At 38.6% G+C, this 17,779-nt stretch overlaps 1 protein-coding gene across 4 annotated transcripts in view; it reads left to right on the top strand.

Annotated features, from left to right (window-relative positions):
- Window positions 1–17,779, top strand: part of ZRANB3 (zinc finger RANBP2-type containing 3) — a 177,090-nt gene that overhangs the window by 74,857 nt on the left and 84,454 nt on the right. For all 4 annotated transcript variants that reach the window (XM_060178035.1, XM_060178034.1, XM_060178033.1 and 1 more), the window contains 3 exons: window positions 2,904–3,135; window positions 4,654–4,739; window positions 17,028–17,199. In XM_060178035.1, coding sequence (XP_060034018.1) covers window positions 2,904–3,135; window positions 4,654–4,739; window positions 17,028–17,199 — 490 coding nt within the window. The remainder of the gene's footprint in view (window positions 1–2,903; window positions 3,136–4,653; window positions 4,740–17,027; window positions 17,200–17,779) is intronic.

The following is a 17,779-nucleotide window of genomic DNA, read 5'->3' as shown; positions in this document are numbered from 1 at the left end:
AGAGAGGAGGGGAAACAGAGAGGGGGAGAGAAGACACCTGCAGACCTGCTTCACCGCCTGTGAAGTGACTCCCCTGCAGGTGGGGAGCCAGGGACTCGAACCGGGATCCTTACGCCGGTCCTTGTGCTTTGAGCCACGTGCGCTTAACCCTTTGTGCTACTGCCTGACTCCCTATCTTACACTTTAAAATGTATTATTTATTTAAAACCCAAAAGTTTATTTAGAGTTTTAGTTCATATGTATTTGTGTGTGTGTATATATATGTATATATAACCTGTTTCACCATTCATTAAATTGTCCCTGCAGGGAAGAACCAAGGGCTTCAACTTAGGCCTTTGCTCATGATAACAGGTTCAGCACTGCCTGGCCTCCTACATAATATATCTTAAACATAAATGTAAAATACATGTACTGTTTAGAAATGCATATAATGTACCTATTTTAAATATAATTTTAGTATACTTAAAACTTAAAAAGTTGAAAAACAGTTTTCACAACTTTTCAATAATTACCTTAAAGCTTTTGAGTTTTTTCTTTTTCTTTTACCAGCAACTATAATAGATTATGTTTTTTTTTTTGTTGTTGTTCTGCAAGTTTTATGTATAATTAAAAATTAATATGGGGGCCGTGCGGTAGTGCAGCAGGTTAAGCACACATAATGTGAAGTGCAGGGACCCGCGCAATAATGCCGGTTTGAGCTCCCAGCTCCCCACCTGCAGTGGGGTAGCTTCACAAGTGGTGAAACAAGTCTGCAGGTGTCTTTCTCTCCCCCCGTCTCTGTCTTCCCCTCTTCTCTCGATTTCTCTGTCCTATCCAACAGGGGCAACAAAATGGGGAAAATGGCCTCCAGGAACAGTGGATTCATAGTGCAGGAACCAAGCCCTAAGGATAACCTTGGAGGCAAAAAAAAACCCAACAACAACAACATTAATAATAATGATGGCTGGTTTTATTACCTATAGCCTTTTTCCTTTTCATTTATTTTTATTTTTTAATTATATTTATTTATTTATCAGATAGAGACAGCCAGAAATTGAGAGGAAGGGAGAGCAAGAGAGGGAGAGAGACAGAAAGACACCTGCAACTCAGCTTCACCACTTGTGAAGCTTTCCCCTTGTAGATGGGGACATAAGGCTTGAACCTGGGACTGTGCACTGTAATGTGTGCGCTTAACCAGGTGCACCACTACCCGGCCTTTTTTCTCTTTTCAATATTAGTAACACTTGCTTTGTGATTATTTGCAGTCTTTAAAAGCCAAACATAGCTACTATTTTTGTCTTTTTTGTTTCTATTGCAAAAAAAAATCAATTTGAATTAACATGTTTTCAGAAGTTCAAAGTAAATTTATGAACCTCATATAAAAAAACATGAAATGAATGTCTGATAATAATTCATTATATTTATAAAATTGTGACATTATTTTACTATATTGCATCCTCTTAGATTGTTAACTTAAAAAGTATTTGTAGAAATAAAATTGACCTTTTTGAATACTGAAGAAGGAATCAGATAAAGTAGATGAAGGACTTTTTTTCTTTTTTTAATATTTATTTATTCCCTTTTGTTACCCTTTTTTTTTTTATTGTTGTAGTTGTTGTTATTGATGTCGTCATTATTGGACAGGACAGAGAGAAAACCAGAGAGGAGGGGAAGACAAAGGGGGAGAGAAAGACACCTGCAGACCTGTTTCACCGCTTGTGAAGCAACTCCCCTGCAGGTGGGGAGCCGGGGGCTTGAACCGGGATCCTTATGCCAGTCCTTGTACTTTGCGCCACCTGTGCTTAACCCGCTGCACTACTGCCCGACTCCCGACTTTTTTCTTTTTTAACTTTGTAACTCAAGTTCATCAAAATTTTATCTGCTCCAAGCCAGTTTTTTCAGATAGAAAGACACAGGGAAGTGGGAAGTGATGTAGTTGGTGGTGCACCTGGTATAGTGCAATGTTACAATGTGCAAGGAATGACCTGGGCTCAAGCTCTCAGTCCCCACAGCAAGGTAGGAAGCTTTACAAGTGGTGAGATAATGGTGCGGGTGCCTCTTTCTCTCTCTCTCTCCGCCTCCCCTCTCAATTTCCCTCTGTCTTTATAAAAAGAAAAAGAGAGATATATATCACCATGACAGAGGGAAAGACACCACAACATTGAAGCATTCTACAGTGTGGTCAAGGCCAGATTCAAACCTGGGTCTCATATTTGGCAAAGTAAGCACAGGATCCAGGTGAGCTACTTTATCAACCCTCAATAGAATTTCTATCTTTCTGGACCAACATTTTGGCCCTTTCCTTGGTAAATGAAATGTAGGCAATAATTATTTATAAATAAATAAATTCCTCCCTTTTTAATAAGACGGCATAAAAATGAAAAGATATTAAACAGTGTGGAAGGTGCAAAGTCCTCACAGTGACATGCACTGCACTGGCCTGTAGTGAAAAGGGACACAAAGTCTGAATCCCTGCAGCACAGTATACAGCCCTGCTATACCAGGTATTGTCCTGCTCCAGTTTCCAGTAGCACCTGACTTGTAAACCACTACCTTATTTGTGGGAAAGTTTCACTGAATACTCCTATGTGAATATGCACTTTATATATGGTCCTAGATGCATAGAGGCAGTTATTCTAAAAAATGTTGTGTTCTTAACCTGTCAAAGTGTGATCCATTGAATGTCTTCTCAGGAATATTTAATCAGATGTTTTGTTTCTTTCAGTTGCTGATTCGGGTTTATTATCTCTCTCTGTTTAGTAGTCTGAAGACTATAAAATCTTTAGAGAAACTGGGTTTCAGCAGTAGTACTATCTATTTTTTTCTTCTTACTACCCCTGTCTATTTCTTTCCAAAGATTTATTTTGCTTATGATAAATTGATTACTGAAGTATTTTTAAACTTATATGGGTTTTCTTTTCTAGGAGAATATCATCCAGCAAAGTGACAGTTTTAGGTTATGGTCTTTTAACCATGGATGCAGAAACTTTGATAGATACACTGCATAATCAAAACTTCAAAGTTGTTATAGTGGATGAATCACACTACATGAAGTCTAGAAATGCAACTCGGAGCAAGATATTATTGCCACTAGTACAGAAAGCCAAAAGAGCCATTCTTCTTACGGGAACTCCAGCTTTGGGAAGACCTGAAGAGGTATTAAAATTCTTATATTTTGGTATTTAAAAAAAAAATTCATCACCTGGTTGTTAATTTTTAAGTTTAAAATGTTTCAAATGATAGAAGGATACATTGAGAATTTCAAACAATTGTTAAATGATTACATATTTCTTTCACTGTAGCTGTTTTTAAATTTCAACCCAGTTTGTATTTGTGATTAATAGTAGTTTACAAGATAGTAAGATTATAAGGAATATATAGTTCCATACCATACCCATCATGAAAGTTTCATGCTCCTCACCCTGCCAAAGATAACTACTATAGTTCTTAAAAAGTCTTAGAGACAGCTTGTTTACTTCGTGGTGTTTTTTTTGTTGTTGTTGTTGCTATTGTTGTTTTAAACCAGAGCACTGTTCAGCTCAGCTCTGGCTTATGGTGGTGCTGGGGCTTGAACCTGGAACTTTGGAGCCTCGGGCATTAGAGTCTGTTTGCATAACCATTATGCTATCTATGTTCCACTTTGATAACTTCTTTATCCAGTCATCTATCAATGGGCAGTTAGGTTGCTTCCAATTTTTGACTGTTTAAAATATACACATTTTAAAATATACATATTTCTCCTGACATAAATGTACTGAAGAAGGACTGGCAAAATAGTTCACTTGGATAGTGTGCTGCTTTGCCCAGGTTTGAGCTCAGCCTCCACTGCATTGAAAGAAGCTTTGATGCTGTGGTCTCTTTCACTTTCTCTCTGTCTGCCTCTGTGTCACAATCTAAAAAAAAAGAAGAAGAAAATGAAGGTATATTGAAGAGGGGGCCAGACGGTGGTGCCCCCAGATGAAACGCACATATTACTATGCACAAGGAAACGGGTTCAAGCCCATGCACCCCACCTGCAGGGGGAACACTTCACAAATGGTGAAGTAGAGCTGCAGTTGTCTCTCTTTATCTCTCCTTATTTCCCTCTTTCCTTCCTCTCAATTCCTCTGTCCTATCCAACTAAAAAAAAAAAGGGTAGGGGGGGATGGGCAGTAATGTGTTAATCGCACCTGGTGTGAAGTGCAAGGACCAGTGTAAGTACCCCGGTTCAAGCCCCTGGCTCCCCACCTGCAGGGGGTTTGATTCACAAGAGGTGAAGCAGGTCTGCAGGTGTCTATCTTTCTCTCTCCCTCTCAGCCTTCCCCATCTCTCTCGATTTCTCTCTGTCCTATCCAACAACAATAGCAATGGCAACAATGACAATAACAATAACTACAACAATGGTGACAAAAATGGAAAAAATGGCCACAGGGTCAGTAGTGGATTCATAGTACAGGCACTGAGCCCCAGCGATAATCTGGAGGCAAGGGAATAAAAAGGCAATAACCGTGGTGGCAGAAAAAAAGTATATTGAAGAAAGGATAGTGACTATCCCTGAGGGTTAGGATAGTAGGGCAAAGAAGAGCCTAAAAGAAAAAGATTTTATTTTTACATTTTTGTTAGCTAAATTTATCAAAGCAATTACAATTTACCTGAAAATATTGCAATATATTGAGAACACTTGTATTGTTACAGCTTTTCATGCAGATTGAAGCTCTCTTCCCACAAAAATTTGGAACATGGACTGACTATGCCAAAAGATACTGTAATGCACGTATCAGGTACGCCAGACTATTGTGTGTAAGCTTCAGTTCTCCCATTTTCCATGAACATTAAGCATTATTAGTCATTCTTTTTTTTTTCAGATGTGTGGTATGTAGGAGATAATTTCTTCAAGTAAGACCATGCATATAGGCAGCCTGTCTATATTCATATGCACAGAATATATGGAAGGAGTACATAGTGGCAGTATGTTTTAATTTTCTACCTCCCACTTACTTAATTTAAAAATTATTTGTGTTGTTGATTCAATAAATCTCCACATTATACAGGTAGAAAGTAAGTGCTCATTTTATCCCATCTCAGGCAACCAAGAACAAGGCCCCTTCATAGGTAACATAAGCAATACAGGTTTCCTGTGTATCTTTCTGGAGATCCTCTATTCATGAAAAGTCACCTGATGACCGGGCAGATGTGCAGCACTACTAGGCTTGCATGTGAGAATCCCTAGGTTTGATCCCTGACACCACCAGTATCCCAGAGAAGGAAAAAAAAATGGCCTCCAGGGGCAATGGATTTGTAGTGCAGGCACTGAGCGCTCACCCAGTAATAACCCTGGAGGCAAAAAAAAAAAAGAAGAAGAAGAAAGGAAGGAAGGAAGGAAGGAAGGAAGGAAGGAAGGAAGGAAGGAAAAGAATGAAAGAAGCTGGGCACTGGCACACCCAGTAGCACACGCATTATCATGTGGAAGTACCTGGGTTCAAGCCACCTGCAGCGAGAAGCTTCACAGGCAGAACAGTGCTGCAGCGCTCTTTCTCTCTCTCTCTCTCTCTCTCATGCATGTTTTTCTCTCTTTTGCTCACTCACCTTTTTTTTTAAATTTATTTTTAATTTAAGAAAGGATAAATTAACAAAACCATAGGGTAGGAGGGGTACAATTCCACACAATTCCCACAACCCAATCTCCATATCCCATCCCCTCCCCTGATAGCTTTCCCATTCTCTATCCCTCTGGGAGCATGGACCCAGGGTCATTGTGGGTTGCAGAAAGTGGAAGGTCTGGCTTCTGTAATTGCTTCCCCGCTGAATATGGACATTGACTGGTCGGTCCATACTCCCAGTCTGCCTCTCTCTTTCCCTAGTAACTGGGTGGGTCTCTGGGGAAGCTGAGCTCCAGGACACATTGGTGGGGTCTTCAGTCCAAGGAAGCCTGGCTGGCATCCTGATGGCATCTGGAACCTGGTGGCTGAAAAAAGAGTTAACATACAAAGCAAACAAATTGTTGAGTAATCATGGACCCAAAGGTTGGAATAGTGGAGAGGAAGTGTTAGGGGGGTACTCACTGCAAACTCTAGTGTACTTCTGTTTTCAGGTATATATTTTCAGGTATATATTTTGTTTATGGATACGTGTGAACATATGCTCTCTCTCACAGAACCTGGTGTATATCTAGGTTTTGGGACTTTGTTAGAAAGTGAACCACCTGGGATAGAATTAGAGAATACTATGAAAGGAAAGGTCTCACCCAAGTAATGAAGCTGAAGGGTTGTCATTCCACACCTGAAGTCTCTGGACACAGACTGAGCTGAAGAATGTTGAGGTGGCAATCGTTGCATTGATTAGGTTGTGATCGGCTGATGCAATATTATTTGATATGGATTGGGAGAGGCATGCGGGAAAGTGGGCCCTATCCTAAGGTTCCAGGACTGGGGGAAGTAGAGGCTCTATAGTGGAGATGTGAGGTTCCTGCTGTCTTAGGGTTCAAAAAGACAATGGATAGTTAATGTTATCATCACATTATTTGGTAATTGGGTTAACTTTGAAAAGTCCTTTTGTTAGGGTTTGCTGTATAGTACCCAGTATCTTGTAAATAGCTGTGCCACTGGTTGCTTCTGATCTACGTGGTCTAGGCTTTTGAGAGAGTCTGCATATAAATTACACAGCCTATATATTAAGAAGACTCAGTCTGTATTTTTAAAACTTCGAGACATACAATTAATTTCCCCCTCTCATATTAATTAACTAGTGATTTATATGACTACACTTTACTAGGAGTGTACATAAACACCATTCCCACCACCAAAATACTATGTCCTATCCCACCCACCCACCCCAACCCCCACCGGCCCAGGAAACTGCATGTCTACCCCTCACCACAGGGTTCTTACTTTGGTGCCCTACTTTCAATTTAGTCAGATCTGCTTTTAGATCCTGTCTCTCTCCCTCTCTCTCTCTCTTATGCATGCTTTTTTCTCTTTTGCTCACTCACTCTTTTATGCATGTTTTTTTCCTCTCTCACTCTTTTATACTTCTCTTCCCTTCCCTTTCCTTCTCTCTTTTCTCTCTTTCTCTCTCTCTCCCATTTCTATCAGAAAGAAGAAAGGGGGAAAAATGGCCATTGGTAACAGTGGAATCATTGTGTAGTCACCAAACCTTAGCAATAAACCTAGTGGGGTTGGGATAGAGGCAGAAAAAAAGATATTTAAGAAAAGCACTGGGGCCAGACAGTGACTCACTTGGTAGACCACACATTACAGTGTGCAAGGACACAGGTTCAAGCCCCCTGTCGCCTCCTGTAGTGGGAGGTCTCATGAGCAGTGAAATAGTACTCCAGGTATCTGTCTTCTCTCTCTCCCACCTCTATTTCTCCACTCTCTCTCGATTTATGTTTGTCTCTAGCCTAAATAAAAATAAATAAAATACAAAAAGAAAATTTAAAGAGGAAAGCACATGTCCTGTTACATGCATAATAATACTTCATTTTATTTCTACATTTATAGTCACGAAAGGTACACTTTGTTCTGGAGTTTCCTTTTTTTCAGCTAATATGTGTTAAAAGGTGATTTTTTTCCCCCTATTATTTATTGGAAGAATTTGACTTTCTTTTAAGTGCTGTATGCAGTCCATTCTCTAGTGCTAGAATTTCTTTATGTAGTGTTCTGTTGATAAACATGTTTGTGATATATAGCTGTTCCACAGCAATGCACATTCTTGCACAGCTTGAGAGAAAGTACATTTTATAGGAACCAAGATCTTGAAAGTCTAGACTTGGACCACCTGTGTTTTACTTTCACATCCATTGCTTTCCAAATTCATTTTATTTTTATTTTTATTTTATTTTATTTTATTGATTTATTTTTTTTGAAAGCCACTTTTCTGTATACTTTGTTTTCTTTAGCTCTCAAAGCACAGAAAATGTTCATCCTCAGAGACACTATGGGACTTACGCCTGCAAATATTTATAAAAAACAGTGATTTCCACGTAGTCAGGACTCAGTAATTGTCAGCTGTTTTAATATCTCATGTCAGACTTATGGGCATAACTCTGTGAGATAAGTTTATAAAAGTGGAATTGCTTATGTAAAGATTATGTGCATTTTTATGGATTTTTGCAAATTACACTCCACAAGTCATACTGATAGATATTTCCACCAGTGGAGTATAAGATAATTTTTTTACCCCAAACCTTGCTAACATGTTCAAATGTAAATTATTTATTTTTGTCAGTGTAATCTAGAGTAGCATCAATATACATTTATTTCCATATAACATGCATTTGAGCATCTTTATATGTATTTACATGTTTAAGAGTCATTTTTTATTGCTCCAGAGTAAAAGACTCTGGGGTAAGGTGGGTTTTCAGGTCCACCAAAGGGGGGTTTGGGATGGGGACACAGACCTTTCTTGGTGGAAATGGTGTTAAAATATGCTTGTCTTAATTTATAATCTTATGAATCACTATATATCAGTATACCACTATATATCACTGTATATCAATATACCAGGGGGAAAATGTCATTTTTACTTTTATTATTTGTCTGTGTTCTTTGCCCTCAATTCTACAAAATTTGTGAGTTTTTTTCTTTGTTTTTTAATATGTATTATTTAAGAGAGGAGAGAGGGAGAGAGGGAGAAAGAGAGAAACCAGGGGGCTGGGCGGTGGTGCACCCAGTTAAGCCTACATAATACTAAGTGCAGGGACCTGTGCAAGGATCCAGGTTCAAGCCCCTAGTTCCCCAACTGCAAGGGTGATGCTTCACAAATGGTGAATCAGGTCTGCAGGTCTCTCTCCCTCTCCCTCTCTTCATGCCTCCTCTTCCTTTCCCTCTTCTAAGACTTACTTATTTGGAGGCCGGGCGGGCAGCGGGTTTAAGCACACATGACACAATGCGCAAGGACCAGCGTCTACAGGTGTCTATCTTTCTCTCCCCATCTCTGTCTTCCCCTCCTCTCTCCATTTCTCTCTGTCCTATCCAACAACAATTATGACAACAATAATAACTACAACAATAAAACAACAGGAGGAGGCATGAGAGAGAAAGAGGGAGAGGGTTAGGTTTAAGCACACATGGCGCGAAGCACACGGACTGGCGTAAGGAAATAAAATAAATAAAATAAAGTCTAACAGAAAAAAAGAATAAAACAAAAAAAGTAGTTTTTTTTTTTAAATACAGACTCATACTCACACATTTGTTTGTTTATTTGAGAGAGCTAACCAGCGCATAGCTGCAGTGCACTGCTGAAAATCGAACTTTGGCACCTCACACATGCAAATCCTACACTTTCAATACTGAGCCTGTAAACTCAAACTACAAGTTTTGGCCCCGAATCTCAGCAGTTTCTTTTCTTTTCTTCTCTCTCTCTCTTCCCCCCTTTATTGGGGGGGATTCATGTTTCCATTTGACAGTGAATACAATAGTTTGTACATGCATAACATTCTCAGTTTTCCACATAACAATACAACCCTCACTAGGTTCTCTGTCATCCTTTTGCAGGACCTGTACTCTCCCCCCCACCCTTAGTTTTAAGGTATACATCCAGGTAGTTATGAAGTTGGGCATTATTGGGAAACCACCCATTCAGTTCTTGCAGACTATTTATTATGCTTGCAAAAGTACAAAAGTTGTGCCTGTGTATTGACTGGATTTATGTTTTTTGGGACTAGGGAAACCTAAATGGTCCAAAAACATTTCTCTTTTTGGTTGCTGATTAGAAAACTCCTGTGGCAGAGAAAGTACATACCTGTCCCTTTCTTGCTTATCGATAATGCCCATGCTGTTTCAAAGAATACTTTATCTTCCTTAAATGCTTTATGATTAGAGTTATTGTATTCTTTTTTCTGTTTCCATTCATTTTGGGATTATTATTTTGCTTCTCAGAAAGAATTTTCATTTGAGATTCCATTTCAAAAGTTTTATGTTGTTCTTTTATATTTTTATCTTGAATGCGTGATGACTCCCTAGATTCTGATTCAGAGCAAGTCACTTCCTGGCATTTTAAGTTAGTCTGCAGAATGTTAATTTTTTTTTTCTGTACTGTTTTGATTCTATGAAAGTGTCATTTTCACACTGTAATTTTGCAGAAAGGAAATTATGGTTAGTTATTCAGTTCCAGACCCATATTTTGTATTTGAAATGTCATGACTGTATCCAAAATAAAGTTAAGTGAAGCTTGAGCAAAAATATATCTTTGCCGTATAATGTTTATTGAATATGTAAGTAATGGCAAAAAAGTATATTAATGTGAATGTGTTTCATAGTAGAGATATCTAAGTATAGGTAACTACCTTCATGGTTTGATTTGAGAGACACAGGAAGAAAAAAAAAATCCTCAATGAGAATATTCTATCCCAAACCTCTATATCGTTCTCGTTACTGGGTTATATTTAGAGAAAAGTATAAATACAAATATGACTTAAAGAAGGCAGCATATTCAGTTGTGAACCATTAGCACATTAAGCTAGAAAAGTCTTTCCAGATTATTGAGTCCCCCTCTGTCATTTGCTAGATGCATGATGAGGTTAAAGCTTTCTCTGACTTTCTTTTGCACCTTTCTTTTTTTTCTTTCACTTTTCCTAGCAGTAAGAAGGACTTAGGCAGAGGCCACTTTGGTAAATATCCTTTCACATAGAAGAAGAGAACACACAGATAGTATAGCTAGTTAAGAATATCCCAGAATATTCAGATGTTTTTGAGACTTAATTTCTTTAACAAAAATAAATAAATAAACAGAAATGAAGCAGCAGCAAAGGAGGTGCTCAGCTATGGAGCATGAACCTTACTTATATGAGGTTTCACAGTTCTACAGTCGATCTCTGGGACTACATTAATAAATAAAAGATAAAAATAAACCAAATAAAAAGGATATCCCTGAATCCCAAATATCTTTATGGAAATTTATCAAATCTTCTTAATTTTCTTCACTGCTGATAACTTGTGCCAATTCAATCTCTGTGGAGAAGTGAGTACCCAAATATTTATGAGAGGAAAAATACTGGTAATAATATATAAATATATATCAAAGTATTTATAGTCACCCCACAGAAGTGTACATTAACAGGTCATTGTCAGCTTCACATTTTTTTTGTTGTTGCCTCCAGGGTTATTGCTGGAGCTCGGTGCCTGCACCATGAATCCACTGCTCCTGGAGACTATTTTTTTTCCCTTTTGTTGCCCTTATTGTTTATTATTGTTGTTGTTACTATTTATTATTGTTATTGATGTCCTTGTTGTTGGACAGGACAGAGAGAAATGGAGAAAGGAGGGAAAGATGGAGAGGGGGAGAGAAAGATAGATACCTGCAGACCTGCTTCACTGCTTGTGAAGAGACCCCCCTACAGGTGGGTAGTGGGGGGCTCAAACCAGATCCTTATGCCAGTCCTTGCATTTCGTGCCATGTACACTTAGCCTGCTGCACTGCTGCCCAACCCCCCCACATATCTTTTATAGAATAGCACTGTACTTTGTCCTCAGCACTGTAGCATTTAATGTTCTCATCCATGGCTGAATAAAAGTCAGGCTTATTCCATTTGTAAATGGCTCAAACCTGAGAGAAATAATGTGCTGGATGGCAGAGATAAGTTTGAAAAATAATTAGATGAAGATTAATATGAAAAAATTCTGTGCTTTATATGATTTAGAAAGTCTACTTGGTGCAGAATAAATTTGATAAATCCTTGCCTATTATCAATAGTTCAGTTCAAGAAGACATGTAGTTTTGAATAGCCTTTGATTTAAATTAAAGTCAACTATTTTTCATAACTAATGAAAGAAAATTAAAATAATATTAGGACACACTACTCAAAATAACAGCAAGAGTAAAGAGACTGATTAGAGTACATCTGGAATGTAGGTTAATTTTTTATTAATCCATGTGTTCAAAACATGTATATTATGTCCATTGCACAGCGTGTTATGCACTAGGCATCACAAATGCACTCAGGAGCAAGATCCAGCTTTCAGTGAATTTTCAAGTCAAACAGTTGCTCAGTCATTACAGTGTGATGAGTCTCACAAAAGGAAAATAAAGAATGTTCTGATTTCTCACTCTTATGAAAATAAATAAGCCAAGTAAATAAAACTTTAAAGAGAGCAAAGTAATGGTACCTACAGGATAGCTCACCTGACTAGTGCATCTGCTTTGCCATGCACACTACCCACTTCAACCATACTAGAGGAAGCCTCTTTGCTGTGATGCCTTTCCCTCCCTCCCTTCCTCTGTCTGTGTCTATTTTTGTCAGCTGATCGGCCAGCCAGCCTGCAGATCTCTCTCTCTCTCTCTCTCTCTCTCTCTCTGTGTGTGTGTGTGTGTGTGTGTGTGTGTGTGCCACATGGAGTGGCAAAGCCCTGGTGATGAGAACTTTTTTTTAAAAAAGTCAACGTATGGAAATCAAAACAAGGTGAGAAGGAATGAGGAGACAGGGAAGATTTTTTGTGGATATGGTATAAGTAAGATCCTGTTGTGGGGCTGGGTGTTGGTGCACCTGGTTGAGCACACGTTACAATGCACAAGGACCCAGGTTTGAGCTCCTGGTCCTCCTCACCTGCAGGGGGAAAGCTCTGCAAGTGGTGAAACAGTGCTGCATGTGTCTTTATCCCTCTCTCCCTCCCCCTTTCCTCTCAGTTTCTGGCTGTCTCTATCAAATAAATAAAGATTAAAAAATGTTTACAGATCCTGATGAAATAGAGATGTTTAATAGGCAAATGGCCTAGAAGACGGGGGTAGAGAGTGGGATGTCTGTGTCAGGCAGACCTAATTGTTAGGATTAGTTAGAGCCATGGAAGAGAGGGGAGTAGTTGGAATAGGTTTTAGGCCATCGGAAACAAAGAATATGAGGACCTAGAGGGAATTAACTGTTATATTTAAAAAGAATGTTAACAAATGAAAACATACCTGGAAAGGATGAGCAGAATGGGGGGGGGGTTTATTTTCAACTCTACAAATGTCTAATATAATTGATGGCCTACTATATTTAAGACATTATGTCAGAGCTGCCAGCAATATAAAGATGAATAAGATATAGTGCTTGATCTTATAAAGCCTATAGGAATTTGAAAATGAGCCTATCTAAATGGAGCACACCTTTAAATACTTAAAAGATCTGTCATGTCTTAGAGGGATTAGATTTTTTTGTCCTTGTGGCTTTAGAGGGCAAAAGTAGTTTTAAGAAGTAAAATTTAGTAAGGAACTAGTTTTGGGCTTAATATGAATAAAAAATTCTAAATATATGCATACTTATGTATGTATATATGACAGCAAAACAAAAAAGAACACAACACATAACATAAAAATGGGATTTTTAATGATTTTGAATTGTATGACATTATGAATTACCCCTCAATAAAGCTTTTTTCTTTTTAAAGGATAGGATGGTCCAACCATCAAAAATAACAGATACCCGGTATTTACAACAGGTGTCCTTTGGAGACTTTTCCCTTTCCTCTTCTCCCATTTCTTTTTTTTTTTTTTTTAATTTTTTATTTAAGAAAGGATTAATGAACAAAAACATAAGGTAGGAGGGGTACAACTCCACACAATTCCCACCACCCAATCCCCATAACCCACCCCCTCCCATGATAGCTTTCCCATTCTCTAGCCCTCTGGGAGCATGGACCACAGATGCCACCAGGATGCTGGCTAGGCTTCCCTGGATTGAAGACCCCACCAATGTGTCCTGGAGCTCAGCTTCCCCAGAGACACACCTTACTAGGGAAAGAGAGAGGCAGACTGGGAGTATGGACCGACCAGTCAACGCCCATGTTCAGCGGGGAAGCAATTACAGAAGCCAGACCTTCTACCTTCTGCAACCCTCAACGACCCTGGGTCCATGCTCTTCTCCCATTTCTTCTTTCTACTTGCAAACTTGAGGCTGGGTGATTCAGCAATCTGTAGTGCTTCCTGCACTCTTGAGAGTAAGTGCAGTCTTTTTTCAGTTGGAAAAAGAAGAGAGGACAGGAAAAAGGATTTCTCTAAACCCTGGCTCATGGGGCTTTCAGTCAACTTGTGGTTAAAGCACCCAGGAGCCAAAAGCTTCTCTCAGTAGCATGCCTCATCTGCAGAGGTGAAGAAGAACCCTTACTGTTTTTAGACCTGATACCAATTCTATGGCATCTGAAGTTAGACAGCTCTAACTTTTATACAGACCTATGATTCTAGAACACAGCTGTTTGCACTCTGCAGGAGGCAAGTGAAGCCTAAATGGCCTTTTTGAAGACATTTGTGTGCTCTCTATGCCAAAGTAAAACAATTTATGGGAAGAGAAAAACAAAGTAAAACAAAGCAGAACACCACTGTCTACTGAGCATGTGGTTGATATTCCTTGAAAATTATTATCTGTGGCTCTTCCTCTTATTTCATATTGCTCCCACATCATGTCGGGCTTGGCCATGAAACTCTATTCATTGTAAGATGTACTTCCTACCAGGTGAACTGTAACCCGAGCCCCTTGGGCTGTTTTAAGAGCTAAATGTTTTACTAAAAGAACTGCATGGCATCTGTCATTTTATCACACAGTAGCTCTATTTGTTCATTATACTTATGATAATTTCTGTATGCAAGCACATATTTTTCAATTTTTAAATTTTTTTGGTATTATCTTTATTTATTTATTGGATAGAGACAGCCAGAAATCAAGAGGGGAGGGTGTGACCGTTTCACTACTCGTGAAGTGTTCCCCCTGCAGGTGGGGACTGGGGGCTTGAACCCAGGTCCTTGAGCATTGTAACATGTATACTTCACCAGATGTGCCACGACCTGACTCCATATTTTTCAATTTGTATAATTCTTCTATATTTATTTATTTATTTTTATTATTATTATTTGCCTCCAGGGTTATTGCTGGGGCTCAGTGCCTACGCTATGAATCCACTGCTCCTAGAGGCCATTTTTTCCCCTTGTTGTTTATCGTTGTTGTTGTTATTATTATTATTATTGGTTTTGCTGTCATTGTTGGATAGGACAGAGAGAAATGGAGAGAGGAGGGGAAGACAGAGAGGGGGAAAAAAGATAGACACTTGAAGACCTGCTTCACTGCTTTTGAAGCAACCCCCCTGCAGGTGGGGAGCCAGGGGGCTCAAATTGGAATCCTTACAGCCCACCTACCCCCCATTTACTTTTTTCCTTTTAATCTTGAGAGTTTGACCACTCCAGGGTAACTTCTTCAGAGAGAAAGAACAAGGGCTGGACAGTGACCCACCCCGTTGAGCATACACATTATCCTTTTAATTTCTCTCATCCTATCCAATAAAATAAAAAATAGAAAGGAAAAATAAACAAAGGGGGGAGAAAGGCTGCTGGGAGCAACACCAAGTGCCAGCATCAAGCCCTAGCAATAATCCTGATGGCAAGTTAAAAAAAAAAAAAAGAAAAGAAAAGGATGAGGATGAGGATGAGCTAGATAACACTGTCAGGGAAACTCCCTTCAATATGGTGAAGCTATGCTTATGCCTGGTTTGCCCACATGGTAAAGCAGTGTGCTATCCAAGTGTACTAGTTTGCTGACCTTCTGTGCTTATTCTCAAAGGATATTAAACTAAAAGAGCAATGTCAACAAGTTTCATGTTTCTCATATTGAATCCTATTTGGGCTGCAATGCCCTTCAAGATCCCATTAAAGTTTATATTTATTTATTTATTTAATTATTTAATTGTCACCAAGGTTATCACTGGGGCTCAGTGTTTGCACAGTAATTCCACCACTCCTTACAGCCATCCCTCCCCCACTTTTTTTTTTTTCATTTGACAGGACAGAGGAGTTGGAAGAGGTAATAGGGAGAAACACCTGCAGACCTCCTTCACTACTTGTGAAGCTTCCCCTCTACAGATAGGGCTTGGGGGTTCAAACCTGGGTCCTTGTGTAAGATAACTCGTGTTGTCAACCTGGTCTGTCACTGCCTGCCCCCAGTATTTACTTTTTGATTAGTCACCATAATATAACCTAATGGAACTTTTTTTTATTCGTTAACTATTTGCAGCTATTTTCAGTTGTAGGGTCTCCTGGAAGATAATTGTAAAATTTTATGGGGGGGGAACAGTGTCTCTGTTCACACAGCTATAGGGAATGCTATTAGGCCAGCTATCCTGATATCCAAAGTCAATAGACCTATGACACTTACTCACAGTGCTTGGTACTTGTAACATCTAATCTTCTCAGGATCTCCATTTTACAAAACTTTAAGTTCTAACATCCTGTCATTTGCCAACTCAGCCATCAGTTGTCGGGCCTGAACTGCATCTTTTAAATATTTGTTGAAATTGCTTCTCATAGGTTGTTTCCTTTTTTTTTTCTCACAGGGTATTTGTGCCCTGTTTTTTAAAACTACTCTATCTTCTTCTGTCAATTCAGTGACTTGAAGGGAAGAAAAATCACCAAGTAATGAATCTACTATGCTTAACAGCTCAATGAATCATGATGTCTCCCTTTTGACAGTACAGAAAATGTTTTAGTTGGTTTTGGTTGTTATATAGACTGGTGTACTAGTCATTGTCTGCTTATATTCAATAATTATGTTGTTAAACAATCTGACATGTGAGTCCACCCAAGGTACTAGCTGAATTCAGTTATTAGTTCATTTTATCCTTCCTTAAACACACTGTAAACACTGTGTTTAGATACTAACATTTATTATGACTGAGAGTAATGAATAATCTTTTCCATTACTGCTTCTCTAGATGACTTTTTTAAAATGTGGCACTTGGCAATGAACCTAGGGCCTCACACACAAGTGATACTATCAAGTGGCCTTCTGGGCCCAATTTTTATTTTTTAGTGTTTAAGGAGAGGGGGACAGACAGACTTAGAAGAAGAGAAACTGCCATTGCATCATTCATGGAACTCCATGCCATCCATAGTTCTCCTATCTGGTGTCAGCACCTGGCCTCACTCACAGTAAGGCATTTGCTATACCACAAAGTTATCACTCAACCCATTGTGAGATTTTCAAACTAATTTCTATTCAGAAGTAACATTAAAGATGGCGTCTTGTTTCCTTATCATTAAAAGGAAGAACACACTGGATGAATTTTTTAATTCAGAATTCAATTTTGCTACTCATTTTTCCCTCACATTAACAGATATTTTGGTAAAAGAACTCAGTGGGATTATAGAGGAGCATCAAATCTTAAAGAACTTCATCATCTATTAAGTGACATAATGATTAGAAGACTAAAGACTCAAGTTTTAACCCAGTTGCCCCCCAAAATCCGACAACGTATTCCATTTGATCTTCCATCAGGAGCAGCCAAGGTGAGGACCCTTCTTTGGTCAAAAGTCTTATTTTAGGTCATTTTAAATTATATAATGAAAGATTGTACTTTTTTCATATTCACAGAGTGGGAAGTCTGCTTTCTTAAAATAGGCTTAATTAATAGAGTATTTGAATTGGCTTTTGTATCATTTCAAGAATAGAGCAGAAAGAATTTAACTTTAGTCATCAAATAATGTAAAAAGATTTATTATCCTAGTGATTAAAAAATATTTCTGCTGAATATAGAGAAAAAGTCCTTTCATTGAAACAAGGAATTAATATTAAGAATTCAAATATATGTAGGTTGCAAAATCAAGTAATCAGCAAGGAAGTTGTATTTCTTGCACTAGCATACTTTTATCTATCTATATATTTATTTTGCCTCCAGAGTTATCACTGGGGCTCGGTATCTGCACCATAAATCCACTACTCCTGGAGGCTATTTTTTCCATTTTGTTGCTCTTGTTGTTATTGTTATTATTGCTGTTGTTGTTGGATAGGACAGAGAGAAATCAAGAGAGATAGGGAAGACAGAGAGGGAGAGAGAAAGATAGACACCTGCAGATCTCCTTCGCAGCT

The sequence above is a fragment of the Erinaceus europaeus genome, chromosome 18 (assembly GCF_950295315.1).
Source record: "Erinaceus europaeus chromosome 18, mEriEur2.1, whole genome shotgun sequence".
NCBI lineage: Eukaryota > Metazoa > Chordata > Mammalia > Eulipotyphla > Erinaceidae > Erinaceus > Erinaceus europaeus.
Note: the sequence above shows the minus strand (reverse complement) of the source record. Positions and strands in the feature narration are given on the sequence as shown.